The sequence below is a fragment of the Oncorhynchus masou genome, chromosome 22 (assembly GCF_036934945.1).
Source record: "Oncorhynchus masou masou isolate Uvic2021 chromosome 22, UVic_Omas_1.1, whole genome shotgun sequence".
NCBI lineage: Eukaryota > Metazoa > Chordata > Actinopteri > Salmoniformes > Salmonidae > Oncorhynchus > Oncorhynchus masou.
In genome coordinates, this window is record NC_088233.1 from 22,557,224 (window position 1) to 22,579,564 (window position 22,341).

Here is a 22,341-nt window from a genome sequence, read left to right on the forward strand (position 1 = left end):
TGTGTGTGTGTGTGTGTGTACACATGCGCTTGTGTTGGATCTGTGTGTGTGCGTGTGTTTGATCTCACTGTGTGTGTTTTTGTGGTCCCTTGCAGGTCCAGTTGCTGGTGTCGGAGCAGGATGTGGAGAACTACAAGCAGATCAAGACAGACCTGGACCAGCTAAGGCTGACAGTGGAGAAGTCTGAACTGTGGGTGGAGAAAAGTGGAGCATACGGCAGTGAGGACATAGGAGAGAGTCAGGGCAAGGAGCAGACCATGGAGGTACATCACACTACAGCACACTATACTACAGTATAGTATGCCCCCTACAGGCCACAGTTGCCACACATCATAGAGGGCTAATGGCTGAGCGAGGGCTGAATCCTTACTTGATATCCAAGTAATTTCTTCAAATCTAAATGTATGTTTGTGTAATGTGTGATTGACAGGAAGCTGGAATCCTGAGCCCAGTACAGGGCGGGGATGTGAAGCCACAGATAGACAGCAACAAAGCCAACAACTACAACATTGTCAAAGAGGTGGGATGCTATTCTGTCTCCTTGAACTGTGTGTGTGTGTGTGTGTGTGGTATAGGGTTGCAAAGTTATGGGTAATTTACCTTCTCTAATTTTGGTAATGAACAGGTAATCTATTTAAAACCTTTTTTTTTATGTCTGTCCATATTGACCACAAGTTTCTAGTGGATATACCATATGGTTCAAGAGAAAATAGCCAAATTAATGAAATATGCACCTACAACAAAAACATTATATTTAATTAACTCTGCATCTCTTCCAAATATTTACTTTTTTTCAAAACTGCCACCAGTTTGGTACCAAAATATTTACAATGATTTGTTGACATAGCAAAATTATATATATATCACCCAAAAAGGTCACCCAAAAAGTTACATATTGCAACTGTAATATATATATATATATATATTACAGCTGCAATATGTAACTTTTTGGGTGACCTGACCAAATTCACAAAGAAATGTGAGTTATAGATATGTCATTCTCATTGACAGCAAGTCTAAAAAGCACCAGATCTGTTCTACTGTATGTGCACCATTTCTATGCTTCCCGTTCTTAAGTTTAATTTTTGTGTCTTTTACTTTTGTACACCAGCTTCAAACAGCTGAAAATACATTTCACAGCAGATGGTTCAATGATTATCTAAACTCTTGTTTTGTCACACAAACTGCAATTGGGCTATTTGAAGTTTAGCAACCAGGAATTGGCGGAGAGATTTCAGCATATTGCACCTTTTAAACACCAACGGTATTCACAATGTTGATGGTTTATATTTAGGATAATGTTTACAGCTTTAAAAATATATATATTTTTAAAATAATCTTATTGGATTCTTTTATATATTTTACATGTGAGGCCACACAGTCTGCGTTTAAACAGGCAGATCCATTCTCATCGTTTTTTCACTAATTAGACTTGGAAAGTTTCTGGTAATATACCTGCACTTTGCAACCCTAGTGTGGTGTAAGCAGCATTATCAATTACAGTCAGTGCAGTCTTTGAAAACACACCATGACGCTGGGATTATTGGTTGTCCACTAATAATTTACAGACTTTACGTCGCTGGCCAATGTAGCCATGTTTTATGTGGGCCTGACTTGCAACCTGACTTGCATTTCTTCATTTCTCCTAGGGGATAAATAAAGTTACATTTAATTGAATGTGCTCCAATAACACTAAATTACAGCAGTGTTTTTAGACTGATTGCTATTGCTGTGTAATGCATGTGTTAGTGTCTGATCTGTGTGTGTGTGTGGTCAGTAGATCCTGCTGCGGCTCAGTAAGCAGTGTTACCCCGGTAAAAAGAGTCGTGTGCAGCAGCAGAGGTTACTGAAGAACATGGGTGCTCACACTGTGGTGCTGGACCTGCTCCAGATACCTTATGAGAAGGTGAGCACGTCACATTTAGAGATGTTTTACTCACAAGTGGAAGTAGGTGTCAAACACACAGGAATCAGTCCATATGGGTTTATAAATAAGTGCTTCAGGTGAGGCCTGACATAAATGTTGTCCTTATCCATAACAAGACTGTATTTTGATAAAGCTTGACTAGGTAGGTCAGGGCTCTTCAACCCTGTTCCTGGAGAACTACCGTCCTGTAGGTTTTCACTCCAACCCTAATCTAGCTCACCTAAATCTAATAATTAGCTAGTTGATATGCTGAATCTGGTTACGACTGGGGTTGAAGTGAAAACCTACAGGATGGTAGCTCTCCAGGAACATGGTTGGAGAGTCCACTGCCTTGGTAGCTTTGTTTGACCATCTTTATGGATTGATTTTGTGGTGATGCAGTTGTACAACTGTGCTGTCTGTCGGTCTGTCTGTCGGTTTGTCCCCAGAGTGATAAGAAGATGAATGAGATCATGACACTGGCCCATGTGTTCCTGCAGAACTTCTGTAAAGGGAACAGCCAGAATCAGGTTCTGCTCCACAAACACCTCAACCTGTTCCTCACACCAGGGGTATGCTCACTTATAAACACACTCACACAAGCAAGCACATTTCGCTTCGAACACACCGACAGCGTCATTGCATTTTGGTACACCAGAATTACATTCATTTCCAATAAAACGCTGCATTTGCCTTGCAGCATTGCATTGCAGAGGCAGTTGCAGTGCTTTTAAGGTGGTACGTACGTTGGATTTATCGACCGTATGTGTCAAACTGTATGCGTAGACGGCTTGACAAAAATGGTAGCAGAAGGTGAATGTTGAACTTATGTTGCACACATCCTGGTGATGCTGCGTACTGTTTTGCGCAGGTGCACGCATGCATTCACGCCACACTGCGCACACGCATACACACAATGTATACATGCGTGTATAGTTGCACTCTCTACTCAAATACACAAACACGCAGCCGCACACGTTTGTCCACGTTCAAACTATTATTCAACAAAATAAATGCATTTTATTAGAAGATATCCATATGTCAATAAATGTGAAATCACTGTACACATCTTTTCCCTCTCCAGCTCCTGGAGGCTGAGACCATGCGCCACATCTTCATGAACAACTTCTATCTGTGCAACGATATCAGTGACCGCGTGGTCCACCATTTTGTTCACTGCATCGAGACGCACGGCCGACACGTCCAGTACCTCAAGTTCCTCCAGACCATCGTCAAGGCCGACGGGAAGTATGTCAAGAAGTGCCAGGACAAGGTCATGACCGAGGTGAGAGAGGGATGATGCAATCTTTGTATAGCTATGGAGACAACACAATAGCATGGTTTCCACTACCACTATCTCTTAAAATGTGACTATAAAAAAATATATAAAAAGGATAAGTACTGTTATTTTATAGAGTAATCCATTTTCTAGTTCCATAGCTAATCTGTCCTCGCCTGATGACTCTGATTTATTCTGCTGCTCTATGTTCGCTACATACTTCAGTCAGAGACCGCCATCATTGAAGACATTTGTGGTGAGGTCAAAATGAGGGGTGTTGTACAAAACAAAGTCCTCTGCGATTGGATCATCTTTCACCAATCAGAGTATCAAAGCCATTGTGGAGAAGAAACTAACGTCCGTGGGCGTGGTGTAGCGTTTGGCCGGAGCAAGGATTTTGGGTAGCCATGCAAGATCTATCCATTCCCAAAATAAATAAAACGTGACTACTTTCTGAAAATACCTTGTGGAGGAATTTGCGTCCCGTTGACAGTGGTCGGAATCTTGGTTGAGGGCATTACAGGAAGTCATTGCATGTTGCGTCTCAGTTTAGGTTAACAGGAAGCGTAAACCAATATCATGGTATGTCCTGCTCATCAGTATCAAACTATACTGAACAAAAATAAACGCAACATGTAAAGTGTTGGTCCCATGTTTCATGAGCTGAAATAAAATCTCCCAGAAGTGTTCCCATGGTGGCGGTGGGGTTACGGTATGGGAAGACATAAGCTACGGACAGCAAACACAATTGCATTTTATCGATGGCAATTTGAATGCACAGAGATGCAGTGACGAGATCCTGAGGCCAATTGTCGTGCCATTTATCCGCCACCATCACCTCATGTTTCAGCATGATAATGCACGGCCCCATGTCGCAAGGATCTGTACACAATTCATGGAAGCTGAAACTGTCCCAGTTCTTCAATGACATGTTATTCATTGAGCATGTCTGTGATGCTCTGGATCGATGCGTACGACAGTGTTCCAGTTCCCACCAATATCCAGCAACTTGCACAGCCATTGAAGATGAGTGGGACAACATTCTACAGGCCACAAACAACAGCCTGATCAATTCTATGCCAAGGAGATGTCTCGCTGCATTAGGCAAATGGTGGACACCACGCCCCTAGCTTTTTTTTAAAGTATTTTTTTTCTCTCTTCTCAGTCATGTGAAATCCATAGATCCGGGCCTCATTAATTTATTTCAATTGACAGATTTCCTTATATGTTACTGTAACAAAGTAAAATCTTTGAAATTGTTGCGTTTTTATATTTTTGTTCAGTGTGTATCGATATATCGAATGATCAATATTGGTGCCCCCACTAGTGATACTGTATTCCCTATCTAACCTCTACTTGTCTGTCTCCCTTTCTGTCCTTCCCACCCCCAGCTGGTGAACGGTGGCGAGGACGTGCTGGTGTTCTACAATGACCGCTCCTCCTTCCCGGTGTTGTTCCAGATGATGTGCTGCGAGCGGGAGCGTGTGGACGAGGGCGGAGCCCTGGCCTACCACAACACCCTGGTAGAGCTCCTCGCTGCCTGCACCGAGGGCAAAAACGTCTACACCGAGCTGAAATGTAACTCTCTGCTGCCCCTGGACGACATCGTCAAGGTGGTCACCCACGATGACTGCATCGCTGAGGTACGGGGTCATCTTGAGAGGCTGTGTGTCATTGGATGCTGAGGAGCCTTTCAGTAGACTAATGTGATTTCATATCCTTGTATTCAACTTCATCTGTACAGATCTGAGGATACAGAGTAAAGCAGGATTGTACTCCATTATAGATCATTGACATGCACCTATTTTGTTTGCATATAGAGAGTGGTCAGAGGTTTGCTTACCAAGATTCATACCAATGCATTGTGATTCCAGAACAGCCAGCCTTGATATAGCCTAGCGTTCATTCACTTCAGTGGAATCACTCACACCTGTCATTCATCTGGATGCGTGGTTTCTATTGGCCCTCCCTCCCCAGGTGAAGACGGCCTACGTGAACTTTGTGAACCACTGCTACGTGGACACGGAGGTGGAGATGAAGGAGATCTACACCAGCCACCACATCTGGAAGCTCTTTGAGAACTTTTTGGTGGACATGGCACGGGTAATGTCCTCACTAAGGTCCTCCACAAAGGGATGTGTCTCAATAGTCCAAAACAGGTTATTTTTCCTCTGTTTCGTTGTGTCCTCTTCCTCATCTGCACTGATCTGAACACAAAAAAACAACATGGTGGGTCCCTTAAGGGAATGGGCTTTTCCCCAGTCCAGTTCATTGTAGATGAGGGAAAGGAGAAGAGAAGTCCATTTGACTATTGAGATATACCCCAGGTAAGTCTCTGCCCCCTCACTCCTGAGTGACAGACATACTTTACATCCCCCTTTCCTTTTCTGTTTTTAGGTGTGCAACAGCACCACGGACCGTAACCATGCTGACGTTCCCCTGGAAATGTATGTGATTGAGACAGTAATGGCCATCGTCAAGGGCTTCTTCAGCTCCCAGTTCCCTATCAACAACTCCAACCTGCAGGTATGGCTGGGAGAGAGGTTAACCTTATACATGGGCATTTAAATACCTTCCACAGGTCACTTCCAAATGTTGGAAGGACAACGGACCAGATTTGGTTCAGGTACTTCCGGCAAGTGCTGATCCATCTTGTAGATGGCACAACATTTTGAGTGTTGTTGAAGTGTCCGTTTTATCTTCTCCTATTATCCCTCTCTCTTTCCTCTCTACTATGTCAGACTCACCAGCCCATCTTCATCAAGCTGCTCCAGTCTTCCTTCAGGATCTATAACTGCACCTGGATCAGCTCGGCCCAGAAGAACAACATTGAGGGCTGCATCAAAACACTGGCTGACGTGGGTGAGTCTCACAGCCCAATAATTGCACTTTGACAGGCCTTGACCAAGGTTGGTAAACTGGAAACGTTGGCGATTGCTATAATGACAGGTAGACATTGCAAGTCTTTTGAGTCTCATCCAATAAACACTGTGTATTCTGCCACCACTGTGTATTCTGCCACCACTGTGTATTCTGCCACCACTGTTATTCTGCCACCACTGTGTATTCTGCCAATATTTGCAGGAAGTAGTTCTCTGTTGGTTGATTGGGTGTCATGTCAGCTTATGTTAGTATCTGTGTCTAGAAGAAATCTGGGCCAGTGTTCATAAAGTGTCTGAGTATTCAATATGCCCTACAAGGCTAAACTGATCCTTTATCAGCACTCCTACATTGATGCTCCATCAGTTCCTAGTTATAAAGTAGTGGTTTAGTAGTTGGACAAAAAGAGTATCGTAACGGATATGGGTAATTTTCTGGATACAATTATGATCTGAATATTTTTTTGTAATTATCCATGATCGGGAAAATAGTTATTTTCGGGTGCCGGCAAGCATCTTTCTCTTATCAGTCAATCACAAAGTTTCTTTACTGTCTTTGAGTCAGTAATGTTTGTGGTCTAAATAGCTAAATATGTAAAGAGAAGGGCCGGGTGTACGTTGATCCTGCTGCTCTGATTGGATAGAGTGAAGCTGTGTTTCTCTGTCCACTTCATCTGATCACTTTTCCTCACAAGTTTTCATTTAGAATGTTACTGATAAATCACATGGTGAGGATGTTTCCTATCAAGCTATCATTGTGCATAATATCTAACAAGTGGGGCAAAGGGTAGGGAAAGAATATGAAACGCTAATGGGCATTCTGACTGAGTGACAGCAAACTTTGCTGCCCGCTGCAAGTTGGAGACACACACACCCACTTCTCTGCTCGCAACTCCTAATCTGCAGCTTTTTTTGCAGTGAGAACGTGCAGGGAGGTTTTTTGCCAACATCTATTTAGGCATAATAAAACACATTAGTTTTTTCCGATTACGAGTATCATCTGATCCAACTATCAACTTATGGATACAATTACGAATAGGAGTATGGCCATGTTTTAAAGTCTTCCTCGTCTCCTGTCCAGCCAAGGCGCGTGCCATAGCCATACCAGTGGATCTGGACAGCCAGGTGAACACTCTGTCTCTGAAGGCCCACACCAATGTGGTGCATCGTGCCGCCAAGGACTGGAGGATCTCAGCACGCACCCGGCCCCGAAAGGAGACCCTAGGAGGGCCCGACTACAAGAGCATCATTGAGAAGCTGCAGGTGATACACACACACACACACACACACACACACACACACACACACACACTATACTGCAGAGAGCATTATACTGTGTTGTGTCCAGGGTGTGGTGGCATGTCTAGAGGAGCAGTTCAGTCCTAAGGTGCAGGCCGAGTTCTCTGTGTTGGTGGATGTACTACACAGCCCTGAGCTGTTGTTCCCAGAGGCTGCCAGACTGCGCTGTGAGAGTGGAGCCTTCATGTCCAAGTGAGTGTTGCAGAGGCGCAGATGCAGACACTGATCACAGATACACTATCTATGGGCTGCATTTACAGAGCATTTAGACCAGTGCAAAGTTAGCATTTGACCTACCATTGTTCTGGTTTGTGATTTACTTTAGACTATCTAACTGTGACTTCTCCTAAATGTTTCTGAAAAGATATGTTCTAATTTATTATTGTGTTATTCATAATCCTCCAGTCATAGGTCATATGTCTGTTGGTGTGTTTAGAAGACTTGAAGCCATGATACTCATCTTCCACCTGTACCCTTCCCCTTGTCATTCAGACTGATCAAACACACCAAGAAGCTGATGGACAAAGAGGAAAAACTGTGTATTAAGATCCTGCAGACACTTAGAGAAATGCTGGATAAGAAGGAGGCCTTCGATGAGCCTGTGAGTACTGATCCAGACATGGTGAGACAAGAGTTTGTTTATATACAAGGTATTTTTGGTATAGGGATGTGTAGAATATCAATATGATACTGTATCAATACCCAAGGCTATGATACAAAATAATGTATACTGTTGGTTGTCATCAACCACACTAGCATGCCCCATTCAGAAAATGTAGAACTAAGAACAGATATAGCCATTGGTTCACCCCATATTTGACTGCTCTTGACCAGCACAAAAACATCTTGTGCGTTCTGCATTAGCATCGAATAGCCCCCTCAATATGCAACTTTTCAGGGAAGTCAGGAACCAATATACTCAGTCAGTTAGGAAAGCTAAGGCTAGCTTCTTCAAACAGAAATTTACATCCTGTAGCACTAATTCCAAAATGTTTTGGGACACGGAGAATAAGAGCACCCACCTCCCAGCGGCCCACTGCACTGAGGATAGGAAACACTGTCACCACCGATAAATCTATGATAATTGATCATTTCAAAAAGCATTTGCCTACGACTGGCCATGCTTTCCACCTGGCTACCCCTACCCCAGCCAACATCTCAGCACCCCCTGTAGCAACTTGCCAAAGCCCCCCCGCTTCTCCATCACCCAAATCCAGACAGCTGATGTTCTGAAAGGGCAAAAAAATCTGGATCCCTACAATTCAGCTGGGCGAGACAATCTGGACCCTCTTTTTAAAATTATCCACCGAAATTGTTGCAACCCCTATTACTAACCTGTTCAATCTCTTTCAAATCGTCTGAGATCCCCAAAGATTGGAAAGCTGCCGCGGTCATCCCCCTCTTCAAAGGGGAGACACTCTAGACCCAAACTGTTATAGACCTATATCCATCCTGCCCCGCCTTTCTAAAATCTTCAAATGTCAAGTTAACTAACAGATCACCCACCATTTCGAATCCCACCGTACATTCTCCACTATGCAATCTGGTTTCCGAGCTGGTCATGGGTGCCTGGTTCACCAACTACTTCTGATAGAGTTCAGTGTGTCAAATCTGAGGGCCGGTTTTCCGGACCTCTGGCAGTCTCTATGGGTGTGCCACAGGGTTGAATTCTCGGGCCGACTCTCTTCTCTGTATATATCAATGACGTCGCTCTTGCTGCTTGTGAGTCTCTGATCCACCTCCACGCAAATGAAACCATTCTGTATACATCTGGCCCTTCCTTGCACACTGCTAACAAACCTCCAAACAAGCTTCAATGCCATACAACACTCCTTCCAAGGCTTCCAACTGCTTTTAAATGCTAGTAAAACTAAGTGAATGCTCTTCAACCGATTCCTGCCCGCACCCTCCTGCCCGCATCACTACTCTGGACAGTTCTGACTTAGAATATGTAGACAACTACAAATACATTGGTGTCTGGTTAGACTGTTAACTCTCCTTCACATTAAGCATCTCCCATCCAAAATTAAATCTACAATTGGCTTACTATTTCGTAAGAGAGCCTCCTTCAGTCATGCTGCCAAACATACCCTCGTAAAAGACTATCCTACTGATCCTTGACTTCAGCGAAGTAATTTACAAAATAGCCTCCAACACTCTACTCAGCAAACTGGATGCAGTCTATCACAGTGCCATCCGTTTTGTAACCAAAGCCCCATATACTACCCACCACTGCGACCTGTATGTTCTCTTTGGCTGGCCCTCGCTACATATTCGTCGCCAAACCCACTGGCTCCATGTCATCTATAGGTCTATTCTAGGTAATGCCCCACCTTATCTCAGCTCACTGGTCACCATAGCAACACCCAGCCTAAGCACACGCTCCAGCAGGTATATTTCTCTGGTCACCCCCAAAGCCAACACTTACTTTGGTCGCCTTTCCTTCCAGTTCTCTGCTGCCAATGACTGGAACGAATTGCAAAAATCACTGAAGCTGGAGTCTTAAATCTCCCTCACTAACTTTAAACCTCAGCCATCAGAGCAGCTTACCGATCACTGTACCTGTACACCGCCCATCTGTAAATAATACACCCAACTACCTCATCCCCATATTATTACTGACCCTCTTGCTCTTTTGCACCCCAGTATCTCTACCTGCACATCATCATCTGCACATCCATCACTCCAGTGTTAATGCTAAATTGTAAATAATTCGCCTCTATGGCCTATTGCCTACCTCCCTACTCTTCTACATTTGCACACACTGTACATAGATTTTGTTTCTATTTTGTTATTGACTGTACCTGTGTTTATGTGTAACTCTGTTTGATTTTGTTGCACTGCTTTGCTCTATCTTGGCCAGGTCGCAGTTGTAAATGAGAACTTGTTCTCAACTAGCCTACCTGGTTAAATAAAGGTGAAATAAAACTGGCCTACCTGGTGAAATAAAACTGGCCTACCTGGTTAAATAAAACTAGCCTACCTGGTTAAATAAAGGTGAAATAAAAAAATTACATTTTGCTTCAGTTACAGGTGAAGACAAATTGAAGGGAGGCTGAACTCACTTAATTAGTATTTTTTTCTGCCTCATTAAAGAAATGCTAGAAGCCGTGACTGAGGAAAACGAGTGTTGTCTTGGTTCTTTCAATAGGCGTGTTATGTTCGCTATAGCCTACCATTTTGTGTTCCTCTTCACTCACCGTAGTTGAAATATCCCAAATAGCCACCGTACTTTAGCTTAAGGAATGACCCTTGTGATCGTGATGCTAACTAGGGCTGTGACGGTTTTGAATGACGGTTGTTTGTCAGTCAAATGACCACGATCAACATTATAATAATTTGAATAACACATTGTCTCAGTATGCCCTATTTTTGGGTGCATGTATCTAATGATACTAATTTGCTACAAAACCTTGCTGAAACAAGGAGCAACAAAGTTTCATCACTTTGTAAAGAGTCCATGTTACCACGGAAAGGGACTGAACTGCATGTCGGCTGCAGCTGTCTTCAGTGTGCTGCTTCTTCCATTCTGAATTACATCAACATCTGCATCAACAATGTCACCACCCATAAACTAATAAAGACCTTCCCAAACCAGAAGCCTTGGATGAACAGAGAGGGCCGACTTCTACTAAAGGCATGCAACGCTACTTTCAGTTCCGGCGATGGGGAAGCCTACAGCTCATCCAGGGCCAACCTGAAAAAGAACATCAAGATGGCTAAACATGACCACAAACTGCGGATTGAGGAGCACTTCAACAACAACTCCGACCCTCGACGCATGTGGCAGAGCATCCAAGCCATCACAGACTACCGGCCAAAAAACCTACCCCCACAGCCAGCGACGTCTCCACTGCTGACAAGTTAAACAGTTTCTATGCTCGCTTCGACAGGGACAGCAAAGATCCAGCCATCAAAGCTGAGCTCCCCCCAGACAACCTCCACTTCAGACTATCCATTGCAGATGTGTTGTCTGCACTGAGCAGGGTGAATGCATGCAAGGATGCTGGTCCTGATGGCGTCCCCGGTCATGTGCTCAGTGCATGTACAGAGCAGCTGGACAAGGTCTTCACTGCCATTTTCAACCTGTCACTGACCCAGGCTGTTGTCCCTACATGCTTTAAGACCTCAACCATTGTGCCAGTGCCGAACCTGAATGACCTCCGACCTGTTGCACTCACCCCCACGATCATGAAGTGCTTCGAAAGACTGGTTTGCCCTACCTTAAGTCCTGCCTCCCTCCAACACTGGATCCCCACCAGTTTGCCTACCGACCGAACAGGTCTACAGAGGATGCCATCTCCACAGCTTTACACTCTGCCTTGACCCATCAGGGCAAAACCAACACCTATGTGAGAATTCTGTTCATAGACTTTAGCTCCGCATTCAATACGGTCATTCCCTCTAGGCTGGTCATAAAACTCCATGACCTAGAGATCAGCCCCTCTCTCTGTAACTGGACTTTGAACTTCCTAACCAACAAACCCCAGTCTGTCAGGTTAGACAACTTCACCTACTCAACCCTGAACCTGAACACTGGTGTGCCACAGGGCCGCGTGCTGAGCCCCCTCCTGTACTCGCTCTTCACCTACGACTGCGTTCCTGTACACGGTTCCTACACCGTCGTCAAGTTAGCAGGCGACACCACAGTGGTAGGCATGATCAGTGACAATGACGAGTCAGCATACAGGGAGGAGGTCAAACACATGGCTGCATGGTGCGCTGACAACAACCTGGCCCTCAATGCAAAGAAAACCAAGGAGCTCATTGTGGATTACAGGAAGTCTACAAGCTGCAGCCACGCCCCAGTTCTCATTGATGACACTGAGGTGGAGCGTGTGCCCAGCTTCAAATTCCTGGGTGTCTACATCTAAGATGACCTCTCCTGGACCCTCAACACCTCAACCCTGGTCAAAAAGGTGCCGCAGCGCCTGTACTTTTTGAGGAGGCTGAAGAAGGCCCACTTGTCTCCCAAGATCCTGGTGAACTTTTACCGCTGCACGGTCGAGAGCATTCTGACTAACTGCGCCACAGTGTGGTTTGCAGATGCTCCATGGCCGATCGGAAAAGCCCTGCAACGGGTGGTGAAAACTGCCCAACACATCACTGGTTCCCAGCTCCCTGCCACCACAGACCTCCAGCGCAAGCGGTGTCTAAGTAGGGTGCGGTATCATCAGGGACCTTTCACAACCATGCCACAAACTGTTTGCCCTCCTACCATCAGGCAGGCGGTACAGGTCTCTACGTTCCTGCACTAGCAGGCTCAAGAACAGTTTCTTTCCAGCTACTGTGACCCTGCTGAAATCTGACACGGCACTAGCCATATCCACCCTCCCACTGCTTAGTACTGCCTCTCAGGGACCTTATTGCATTACTCTCTTTGCACTCTTCACGGTACTACTGGACTCTGACATTGCTTTGCAAAGTCTGATTAAGGATATTATTCAATTGTACATGCCTACCTCGATAACCTCATTGCTGCTATCCCTGCATTTCAGTTGCATGCCTCCTTGCACTTTCAATTTGCATTCATTGCACATTTAGACTTGCCATTTGTACTTGCCCTTTGCCTTCATTGCACATTTATACATCCCACTGAATAACATACATTGTACTCAATTGGACACACCTACTCATTCAAGGGTTTTTCTTTATTGTACTATTTTTTTATATTGTAGAAAGGGGTGGCTACTTTGAAGAATATAAAATATACACTGCTCAAAAAAATAAAGGGAACACTAAAATAACACATCCTAGATCTGAATGAATGAAATATTCTTATTAAATACTTTTTTCTTTACATAGTTGAATGTGCTGACAACAAAATCACACAAAAATTATCAATGGAAATCAAATTTATCAACCCATGGAGGTCTGGATTTGGAGTCACACTCAAAATTAAAGTGGAAAACCACACTACAGGCTGATCCAACTTTGATGTAATGTCCTTAAAACAAGTCAAAATAAGGCTCAGTAGTGTGTGTGGCCTCCACGTGCCTGTATGAACTCCCTACAACGGCTGGGCATGCTCCTGATGAGGTGGAGGATGGTCTCCTGAGGGTTCTCCTCCCAGACCTGGACTAAAGCATCTGCCAACTCCTGGACAGTCTGTGGTGCAACGTGGCACCGCCAGCATTCAAAAGTGACCAAAACATCAGCCAGGAAGCATAGGAACTGAGAAGTGGTCTGTGGTCACCACCTGCAGAACCACTCCTTTATTGGGGGTGTCTTGCCAATTGCCTATAATTTCCACCTGTTGTCTATTCCATTTGCACAACAGCATGTGAAATTTATTGTCAATCAGTGTTGCTTCCTAAGTGGACAGTTTGATTTCACAGAAGTATGATTGACTTGGAGTTACATTGTGCTGTTTAAGTGTTCCCTTTATTTGTTTTGAGCAGTGTATTTTGATTTGTTTAACAGTTAGTTTTTTTGGTTACGACTGTTATTTCATAGTTTTGATGTCTTCTATTATTTTACAATGTTGAAAATACAAAAGAATAAAGAAAAACCCTTGAATTAGTAGGCGACTCAACTTTTGACTGGTACTCTATATAACATTTTAAAAATGTAACTCAAATATCCAAGGATATAGGTACATCTTTAATTTCCTAAATCTCACAAATCTCAATTTTGGAAGATACTGCCATTTTTATGACCAAAGTTATCCTACGGTAAAACAATTAATAGCCCAGGCATTTATTGCTTAACTCAACAGGTGCTTATTAGAGACAGGCTTATATTTAAACCAGGTGTCTATTTCATTAATGCAAACAGCTTTATCTCATGTGCATATTTAATTGTTTAATTCCAGCATTCACTTACCGTATTTTAATACATTTCTTCATATCAAATGTTATCATTTACACAGTCACATTTATTTTTTCTTAGTATGCCTCTTTTTGTTTTAGTTGACTGTGCATTTTCAACTATTCTTTGCCACTAGAGGGTGATCTGTCAATTTTCTGGCGGTCTGTACTCCTGAAGTTGCTGACTGTTATTGTGCTTGCCAGTTAGCGAGCAAATTTCAGCTGTTAACAGCCAATGGCTAGCAGTTTCTTACTGGCTGTTAAAAATGGATGATTGCCATTTTTTCAAGTCATTACTGAATTATTTAATGTAACAAATCAAACATTAAACTTTGTAAACAATTTATGGTAACCTCGTAAACAGTTCATTTAGACCTTTATTTGAAACAGACGTTTATTTGCTGAAATGTGTAATTTCCCTCTCAGCTATTAAAAGGGACAGACGGCTATTTGAGGCTCAGCATTCCATTTTGCTGAAGTATTTGCAATTTATAGTCAATTTTGGCACTAAAATTGATGTTTAAGACTACTATTGATGCCACAGAGGCTGATTAACCAGAACATTTGTTTTTTTTAATTCCTCTTTAAGATGAAGCATGCTTGGTTGGTTCATATTGCACTGCCATGATGGAGCGGGTGGGCTGCACTCCGATCAGGTCTTGCAGTAGCCCACAGTGCTCTAGCCTCCGTCTCTGTCTTTCTCGGTGTGTGTGTGTGTGTGTGTGTGTGGGTCCTGAGCCCAGACTTCTCATCGGTATTCTGTGGGCCTCTCCATGCTGTTATATAAGGCAGGCACTCGAGGACAAGCTCACACTGTGATGGATTAAGGGAGGGAGGGAGGAGGGATGGAGGTGGGAAAACTCTGAACAAACAAATCAATACTGCAGTGAGTGGGGGTGCAGGAGTGCTCCTCTCTCTCTCGCTCTCTCCAACATGGGCCTGTGAAGTAGGGAGGGGGTGTTGGGAGAAAGTTATTCCTGGGTTGGTGGTCACCTCTGGAGGGTAAAGTGAAGCCTGTCTGCTGCTAGTTGTAGTAGAGGATGATCAGGAGATGAGACATAGTTTACACACAGTAAAAGTAGTGCTGTCTTGATATGCCATTGCCTTTTGGAGAATAGCACTGGTAATTGTATTGAGATCATGTCCTGTTGCTAAATGTTATTCATAATCATACTCAAATACACAGGTGACTAAGCCAGAGCTTGTACTCTGCTATGATATCATTCACAGAGTAAATGATGCAGTCAAAAGCACTGTGACATTTACAAGTGCAAAAACATATTGGTATGTTTAAAAAGACTAAGAATGTCTGTGAGTGTGTTCCGAGTGTTTATTTGTGGCATTGTGTGTGTGTGTGATAGTTAGTTTTATTTCTTATTCATATTTTTTTTAAACTGCATTGTTGCTTGGGGCTCGTAAGTAAGCATTTCACTGTAAGGTTTACTACACCTGTTGTACCCGGTGCATTTGACTAACATTTGATTTTAATATCCCCGTTGCCCTGAGTGTGGCGCTGCTGTCTCACTCCACAGGAGCGTGCAAGGAAAAGAGAAAGAGAAAAGCGACAGCAGAGGTTGGTGGATCCCTGGGGCGCTGTGAGTGGGAGGAGGAGAGGGAGCACTCGAGTGAGTGGAAGAGAGAGGGAGGGAGAAAGAGAGCAAGGAAGGTAGCATGTGAAGAGCCATGTGAGCGGAGGGAAAAAAGCGGGCCGCGGCTGCGGGGCGAGGGATTGGAGGAGAGCGGCGTCTGCTCAGTCCATGAGGAGACGGGGCAGGGGGTGCACTTACGTAACCGCCTGCAGTGTCTGAGCCAACGTCACGCGGACCGTCACGTTCCCTCTTTTTCTCTCACTAGAGCGAGTGTGAGCCTCTTTCTCATTCCCTCTCTCTTTCTATCGCCCTGCCTGTCTGCCTCGATTCTCTCTCGCTCTCTCTCTCGCTCGCTCTCTCGCTCTCTGGGTCGTGGCAGGGGCAGACAGTGAACTGACTGATGGATCTGCAGTAGGCTGAGAAGGATTTCTTGTTTGGCCCTCTAGAGTGTCGTGTAATGTGTTTGGGTTAGGAATAAAGACAGTGTTCATATTTAGAGCTCTACCTGTTCCATGTGTCTGGTCTGAGGAAGGCACTGCATGGGGCAGGTATGAGTTTGGGATGAGCGTTGTGTACAGGGATGAGTAGGCGCGATGACAATGCTCTGTAGTTAAACCATTGCATTTATAAATCATTTAGAGCCCGTCAATCAATTTTGTTTTGTAGGGAGGTGAAACTGACAATTGGGATTTAGAAGATTTGTGTACTGCAGTCCAGGAACATAACTATATGATAGTACCAGTGTCTTTATGAAAATCTCACTAGGTTTTCTTTGGATGTAGTTTGAAAAGGAACAGTATCTAATCAGGGAAATACCGGTCTGCTGTGCAATCTGGTCATTGGCAATAAACGTGAGAAGACTGCTTTTAGGTTATCTCAACCAGGACATGTAAGGAGTGAATTATTTCATTTTGCCGTGTGTGTCTGTGTACATTCACATGTGTGCATGTGTGCCCTGTGTATGCGTAAACATGGCTCCCGTTTTTGTTAACAAAGAAAAAGTGTGTGATGCTTTTTCCTATCTCTCTCTCTCTCTCTCTCTCTCTCTCTCTCTCTCTCTACTCCTTTCTCTCTCTGTAACTTTTGCCAAGTTTCACACCAGCCGCCCTAGACAAAGCAGCTTGACGGATGTCTCTCTCTCTCTACTCCTTTCTCTCTCTGTAACTTTTGCCAAGTTTCACACCAGCCGCCCTAGACAAAGCAGCTTGACGGATAACCAAACAACTTCACCAGTCAGCTAGTCGCACACACACACACATACAGTGCCGTGCAAAAGTATTCTGACCCTTTGGATTTCTTCACATTTTGTGTGGTTGCATGGAGTTTCCTCTGACACATTGGTGCGGCTGGCTTCCGGGTTAAGCGGTTAGTGTGTCAAGAAGCTGTGAGAGGTTTGGATAAATTTGGCCTGGGTGGGTGAGAGAGGGCAAGGATTTCAGTCTCTCTGTGGACCCACTCTCCCCAAGTAGCCCCCACCTACCACTATACTTAAATTTATAAGGTAATACATACAGACCGCAGTACTTAAGTGGCAGTCTTTCTCCAATATATGTACAATGACATACTCCACTTTTTTTTGGTACATTAGGAGACGGGTTAGAGCTTAAAAGCCCTAAAAAGGCATACAATTATTTTTCATTTTTATGTCAGCTCAGCTTACTTTCTGACATGCTCTATATACAATAACTATGTATTTATACTATGATCATCCCATCCTGTAGAATGTTCACCGCCCCCTCATACGTCATGTCTGCTAAAAAAATATATATTTGTTCTTCAATGATAGATGGAAAAGAAGGCTAAATTTGATTTTATACAAGTAAAGACCAACTCATCACTTGATGGGGAGGGGAACATATGGTTCTTGAACACTTCAAGCGATTGTCAGCAGATGTGGTTTTCTTTGCAAGAGTTATATATTTTTTTTAAAGGAGAAATGCAATATTTAAAGAGATACTGGGTTGGAGAGGTCTGTGCTGCCACTGACCTGACTGCCCTTGACCAGCACAAAAACATCCTGTGGCGGACTGCAGTAGCATCGAATGGTCACCGTGATATGGAACTGTTCAGGGTAGTCAGAAACCAATACATGCAGTCAGTCAGGAAAGCAAAAGCAAGCTTTTTCAAACAGAAATTTGAATCCTGTCGCTCTAACTCCAAAAAGTTTTGGGACAGTGTTAAGTCCATGGAGAACAGATGCCTGACCATTTAGAATCCCACCGAACCTTCTCCACTGTGCAATCCGTTTTCTGAGCTGGTCACGGATGCACCTCAGCCACGCTCAAGGTCCTAAACGATATCATAACCGCCATCGATAAAAGACAGTATTGTGCAGCCATCTTCATCGGCCTGGCCTAGGCTTTCGACTCTGTCAATCACCACATTCTGTTCGGCAGACTCAATAGCTTTGGTTTCTCAAATGACTGCTTCGCCTGGTTCACCAAACACTTCTCAGACAGAGTTGTGTGTATATTCAGAGGGCCTGTTGTCCGGACCTTTTTGTGAAACAAACAAGAAATATGACACAAAAAACTGAACTTGAGCGTGAATAACTATTCCCCCCCCCCCCCCGGGTCAATACTTTGAAGAGGCACATCTAGCCACTGGTATGTTTGCCTATTCTTCAAGGAAAAACTGCTCCAGCTCCTTCAAGTTGGATGGGTTCCACTGGTATACAGCAATCTTTAAGTCATACCAAAAATTCTCAATTAGATTGATGCCTCTCCTTCCAGTTCTCTGCTGCCAATGACTGGAACGAACTACAAAAATCTCTGAAACTGGAAACACTTATCTCCCTCACTAGCTTTAAGCACCAGCTGTAAGAGCAGCTCACAGATTACTGCACCTGTTCATAGCCCATCTATAATTTAGCCCAAACAACTACCTCTTCCCCTACTGTATTTATTTATTTTGCTCCTTTGCACCCCATTATTTCTATTTCTACTTTCTACTTTTACAAATCTACCATTCCAGTGTTTTACTTGCTGTATTGTATTTACTTCGCCACCATGGCCTTTTTTTGCCTTTACCTCCCTCATCTCACCTCATTTGCTCACATCAAATATAGACTTAATTTTCTACTGTATTATTGACTGTATGTTTGTTTTACTCCATGTGTAACACTGTGTTGTTGTATGTGTCGAACTGCTTTGCTTTATCTTGGCCAGGTCGCAATTGTAAATGAGAACTTGTTCTCAACTTGCCTACCTGGTTAAATAAAGGTGAAATAAAATAAAACATGTCTGGGCTTTGACTAGGCCTGTCCAAGGCATTTAAATGTTTCCCCTTAAATCACTAAAGTACTGCTCTAGCTGTATGCTTAGGGTCATTGTCCTGCTGGAAGGTGAACCTCCGTCCCAGTCTCAAATCTCTGGAAGACTGAAACAGGTTTCCCTCAAGAATTTCCCTGTATTTAGCACCATCCATCATTCCTTCAATTCTGACCAGTTTCCCAGTCCCTGCCGATGAAGAACATCAGTGGTGTTGGGTTTGTGCCAGACATAGCGGTTTCCTTGATGGCCAAAAAGCTACATTTTAGTCTCATCTCTCGTCTCATTAGTCTCATCTCTACTTCCACATACCTTTCGGCAAACACCAAACATGTTTGCTTATTTTTGTCTTTAAGCAATGGCTTTTTTTCTGGACACTCTTCTGTAAAGCCCAGGTCTGTGGAGTGTACGGCTTAAAGTGGTCCTATGGACAGATAATCCAGTCTCCACTGCGGACCTTTACAGCTCCTTCAGGGTTATCTTGGGTCTATTTGTTGCCTCTCTGATTAATGCTCCCCTTGCCTGGTCTGTGAGTTTTGGTGGGCGGCCCTCTCTTGGCAGGTTTGTTGTGGTGCCATATTCTTTCCATTTTTTAATAATGGATTTAATGCTGCTCCGAAGGATGTCGTAGTTTTTGATATTTTTTTTATAACCCAACCCTGATCTGTACTTCTCCACAACTTTGTCCCGGATTTGTTTTTGTGGGCTCCTTGGTCTTCATGGTGCCACTTGCTTAGTGATGTTGCAGACTCTGGGGCCTTTCAGAACAGGTGTATATTTATACTGGGATCATGTGACACTTAGATTGCACACAGGTGGACTTTATTTAACTAATTTATGTAACTTCTGAAGGCAATTGGTTGCACCAGATCTTATTTAGGGGCTTCATAGCAAAGTGGGTGAATAAATATGCACACACCACTTTTCTGTTTTTTATTTTCTGGTATTTTTCGAAACAAGTTATTTTTTGTCACTTCACCAATTTGTACTATTTTGTTTATGTCCATTACATAAAATCCAAATAAAAATCTATTTAAATTACAGGTTGTAATGCAAGAAAATAGGAAAAACACAATTGTTTAACTTGGGTCAAACGTTTCAGGTAGCCTTCCACGAGCTTCCCACAATAAGTTGGGTGAATTTTGGCCTATTCCTCCTGACAGAGCTGGTGTTCCTCCTGACAGAGTCAGGTTTGTAGGCGTCCTTGCTCGCACATGCTTTTTCAGTTCTGCCCACACATTTTCTATAGGATTGAGGGCAGGGCTTTGTGATGTTAACTCCAATATTTTGACTTGGTTTCGATGGTATCGAGACCCGTAACACAACTCATGTAAAGTGTAATAGTGACAAAGTAACGGTGAGAACCAAATAACCACAGACAACTAATATCTACCGTCAAACACTCAAGGTTCATTTGCAAACTTTGGGGGAGCTGAGCTGGACCCAAGGAAAGAAACAAATATTCAAAAATACCCCTAAGCTAGACTAGCCTACTTCAATACAGCTAGCTAACTAACTAACTAACCAAAAATACAGTGGGTGGTCCGCCCAGTTCTACCTAGTGTTCTTAGACAAAGTAGTCCTACGGGTAGTGTATGCCCATGGGCGACTTGTCTTAGTACCCCCTTTTCCCACCATCAAACAAACACCATAACAAAATAACAATACTCACAGGTGGGGACAAAGTGACATGTACGTGCAAAAACCAAAAGAGAGCTCAATAACGAGAGTGAGACACAGAGATTGAATGACAAAGAGATTGAGCTTCAGAGGAAACAACTGAATGGGGTTTTAAAGCAAGTGAAAGGAGATGTGATTGGGTAATGGAAACATGAGGTTTGTCTTCTGATTGATGACTGCATGGTGACTGATTGGGGAATGATGATTGTCACCTGTGAGGATGGGAGAAGGAGAGAAAAGAAATAAACACACACACAGGATAACTGTATCTGTAACAGCGACCAAGCTTTAACTTCCTGACTGATGTCTTGAGATGTTACTTCATTCAATACACCCACACACAGTACTGGTCAAAAGTTTGGACACACCTACTCATTCAAGGGGTTTACTTTATTTTTACTATTTTCTACATTGTAGAATAATAGTAAAGACATCAATACTATGAAATAACACACATGGAATCATTTATTAACCCAAACATGTCATTTGTGGAATTTATTTTCTCCTTAATGTGTTTGAGCCAATCAGTTGTGTTGTGGCAATGTAGGGGTGGTATACAGAATATAACCCTATTTGGTAAAAGACCAAGTCCATATCCATATTATGGCAAGATCAGCAGAAATAAACAAAGAGAAATGACAGTCCATAACATTAAGACATGAAGGTCAGTCAATTTGTTAAACACTTTTTTGGGGGTTACTAAATTAATCCATAGTTTGTCTTCACTATTGTTCTTTAATGTAGAAAATAGTAAATATAAAGAAAAATCCCTTGAATGAGTCGGTGTGTCCAAACTTTTGACTGGTACTGTATATTATAAAATACAAAAATATCTCTGATTTTAGTTTGATTAGGATCTCTTTTAGCCTCAGGTCTAGTCTTCCAAGAGTCCTTAAGAAATGTAAAAAACATACAGAAACTAGAAGACCAACAAAAGAAAAAAGTAAAAGCACAAAAATAGAAACAAAAGCCGCACTCCTATTACCCACAGTATACACAGTATACATATTACAAGTTACTCCCCAGCACACCCCCCCTCCCTTCTTTAAACAACTATTTGGTGAGTTTCTGTCAAGAAGTTCCAGGACTTTACTGCCCTGAAGCTACAATCTAATTTGGGTTTTGGTGGGCTTGGTTCTGCTCTGTGTGTTTCGAGAGTGTTTGTCTTTGACCATATCCAGTTTATCATGGATAGCGTTTGGTCTTTCAGAGTGGTGAATTTTATGAAAAGGGATTAGTATATTATTTTTAGAATTTCCTTGAGTCAGCCATCCAAGTGCATTATGTACTTCTATGGAAGACTTCTCGTAACCACATTGCAGAATGATTACCGCTGCCTTATTTTGTGCTATCTGCATTCTCTTTAGGTCACCAACACTTGCATTACTCCAGACGACAGAGCAGTAGTTTGTTTGACTATGGATGAGAGCTTGTGAGATTTGTAAAAAGTTTGCTGTAACATATAAATAGTAATCCTTTTGAGCATATAGGAGGTGCTGATGATTTTGATCACGAAGAAAGACTGTTGTCTAGCAGCACTCTTAACAGCCTAGTCTCTGAAACCTCCTCTATTGGTGTTCCGCCAACTGTCCTCTGTAAGCAGGGTAGTTTCTTCCTTCTCCTCTTTGTAC

General features: G+C 43.2%; 1 protein-coding gene across 2 annotated transcripts in view; it reads left to right on the plus strand.

The window, feature by feature from the left end:
• The window catches only part of LOC135509197 (inositol 1,4,5-trisphosphate receptor type 2-like), a 137,188-nt gene that overhangs the window by 41,052 nt on the left and 73,795 nt on the right, over positions 1-22,341 (plus strand). The window contains exons 26-37 of one of the 2 annotated variants that reach the window (XM_064929648.1): positions 96-263; positions 431-520; positions 1,781-1,906; positions 2,356-2,478; positions 2,991-3,191; positions 4,577-4,828; positions 5,163-5,288; positions 5,583-5,711; positions 5,927-6,047; positions 7,146-7,327; positions 7,413-7,555; positions 7,856-7,985. In XM_064929648.1, coding sequence (XP_064785720.1) covers positions 96-263; positions 431-520; positions 1,781-1,906; positions 2,356-2,478; positions 2,991-3,191; positions 4,577-4,828; positions 5,163-5,288; positions 5,583-5,711; positions 5,927-6,047; positions 7,146-7,327; positions 7,413-7,555; positions 7,856-7,985 — 1,791 coding nt within the window. The remainder of the gene's footprint in view (positions 1-95; positions 264-430; positions 521-1,780; positions 1,907-2,355; positions 2,479-2,990; positions 3,192-4,576; positions 4,829-5,162; positions 5,289-5,582; positions 5,712-5,926; positions 6,048-7,145; positions 7,328-7,412; positions 7,556-7,855; positions 7,986-22,341) is intronic. The other variant, XM_064929649.1, reaches the window with a different exon arrangement.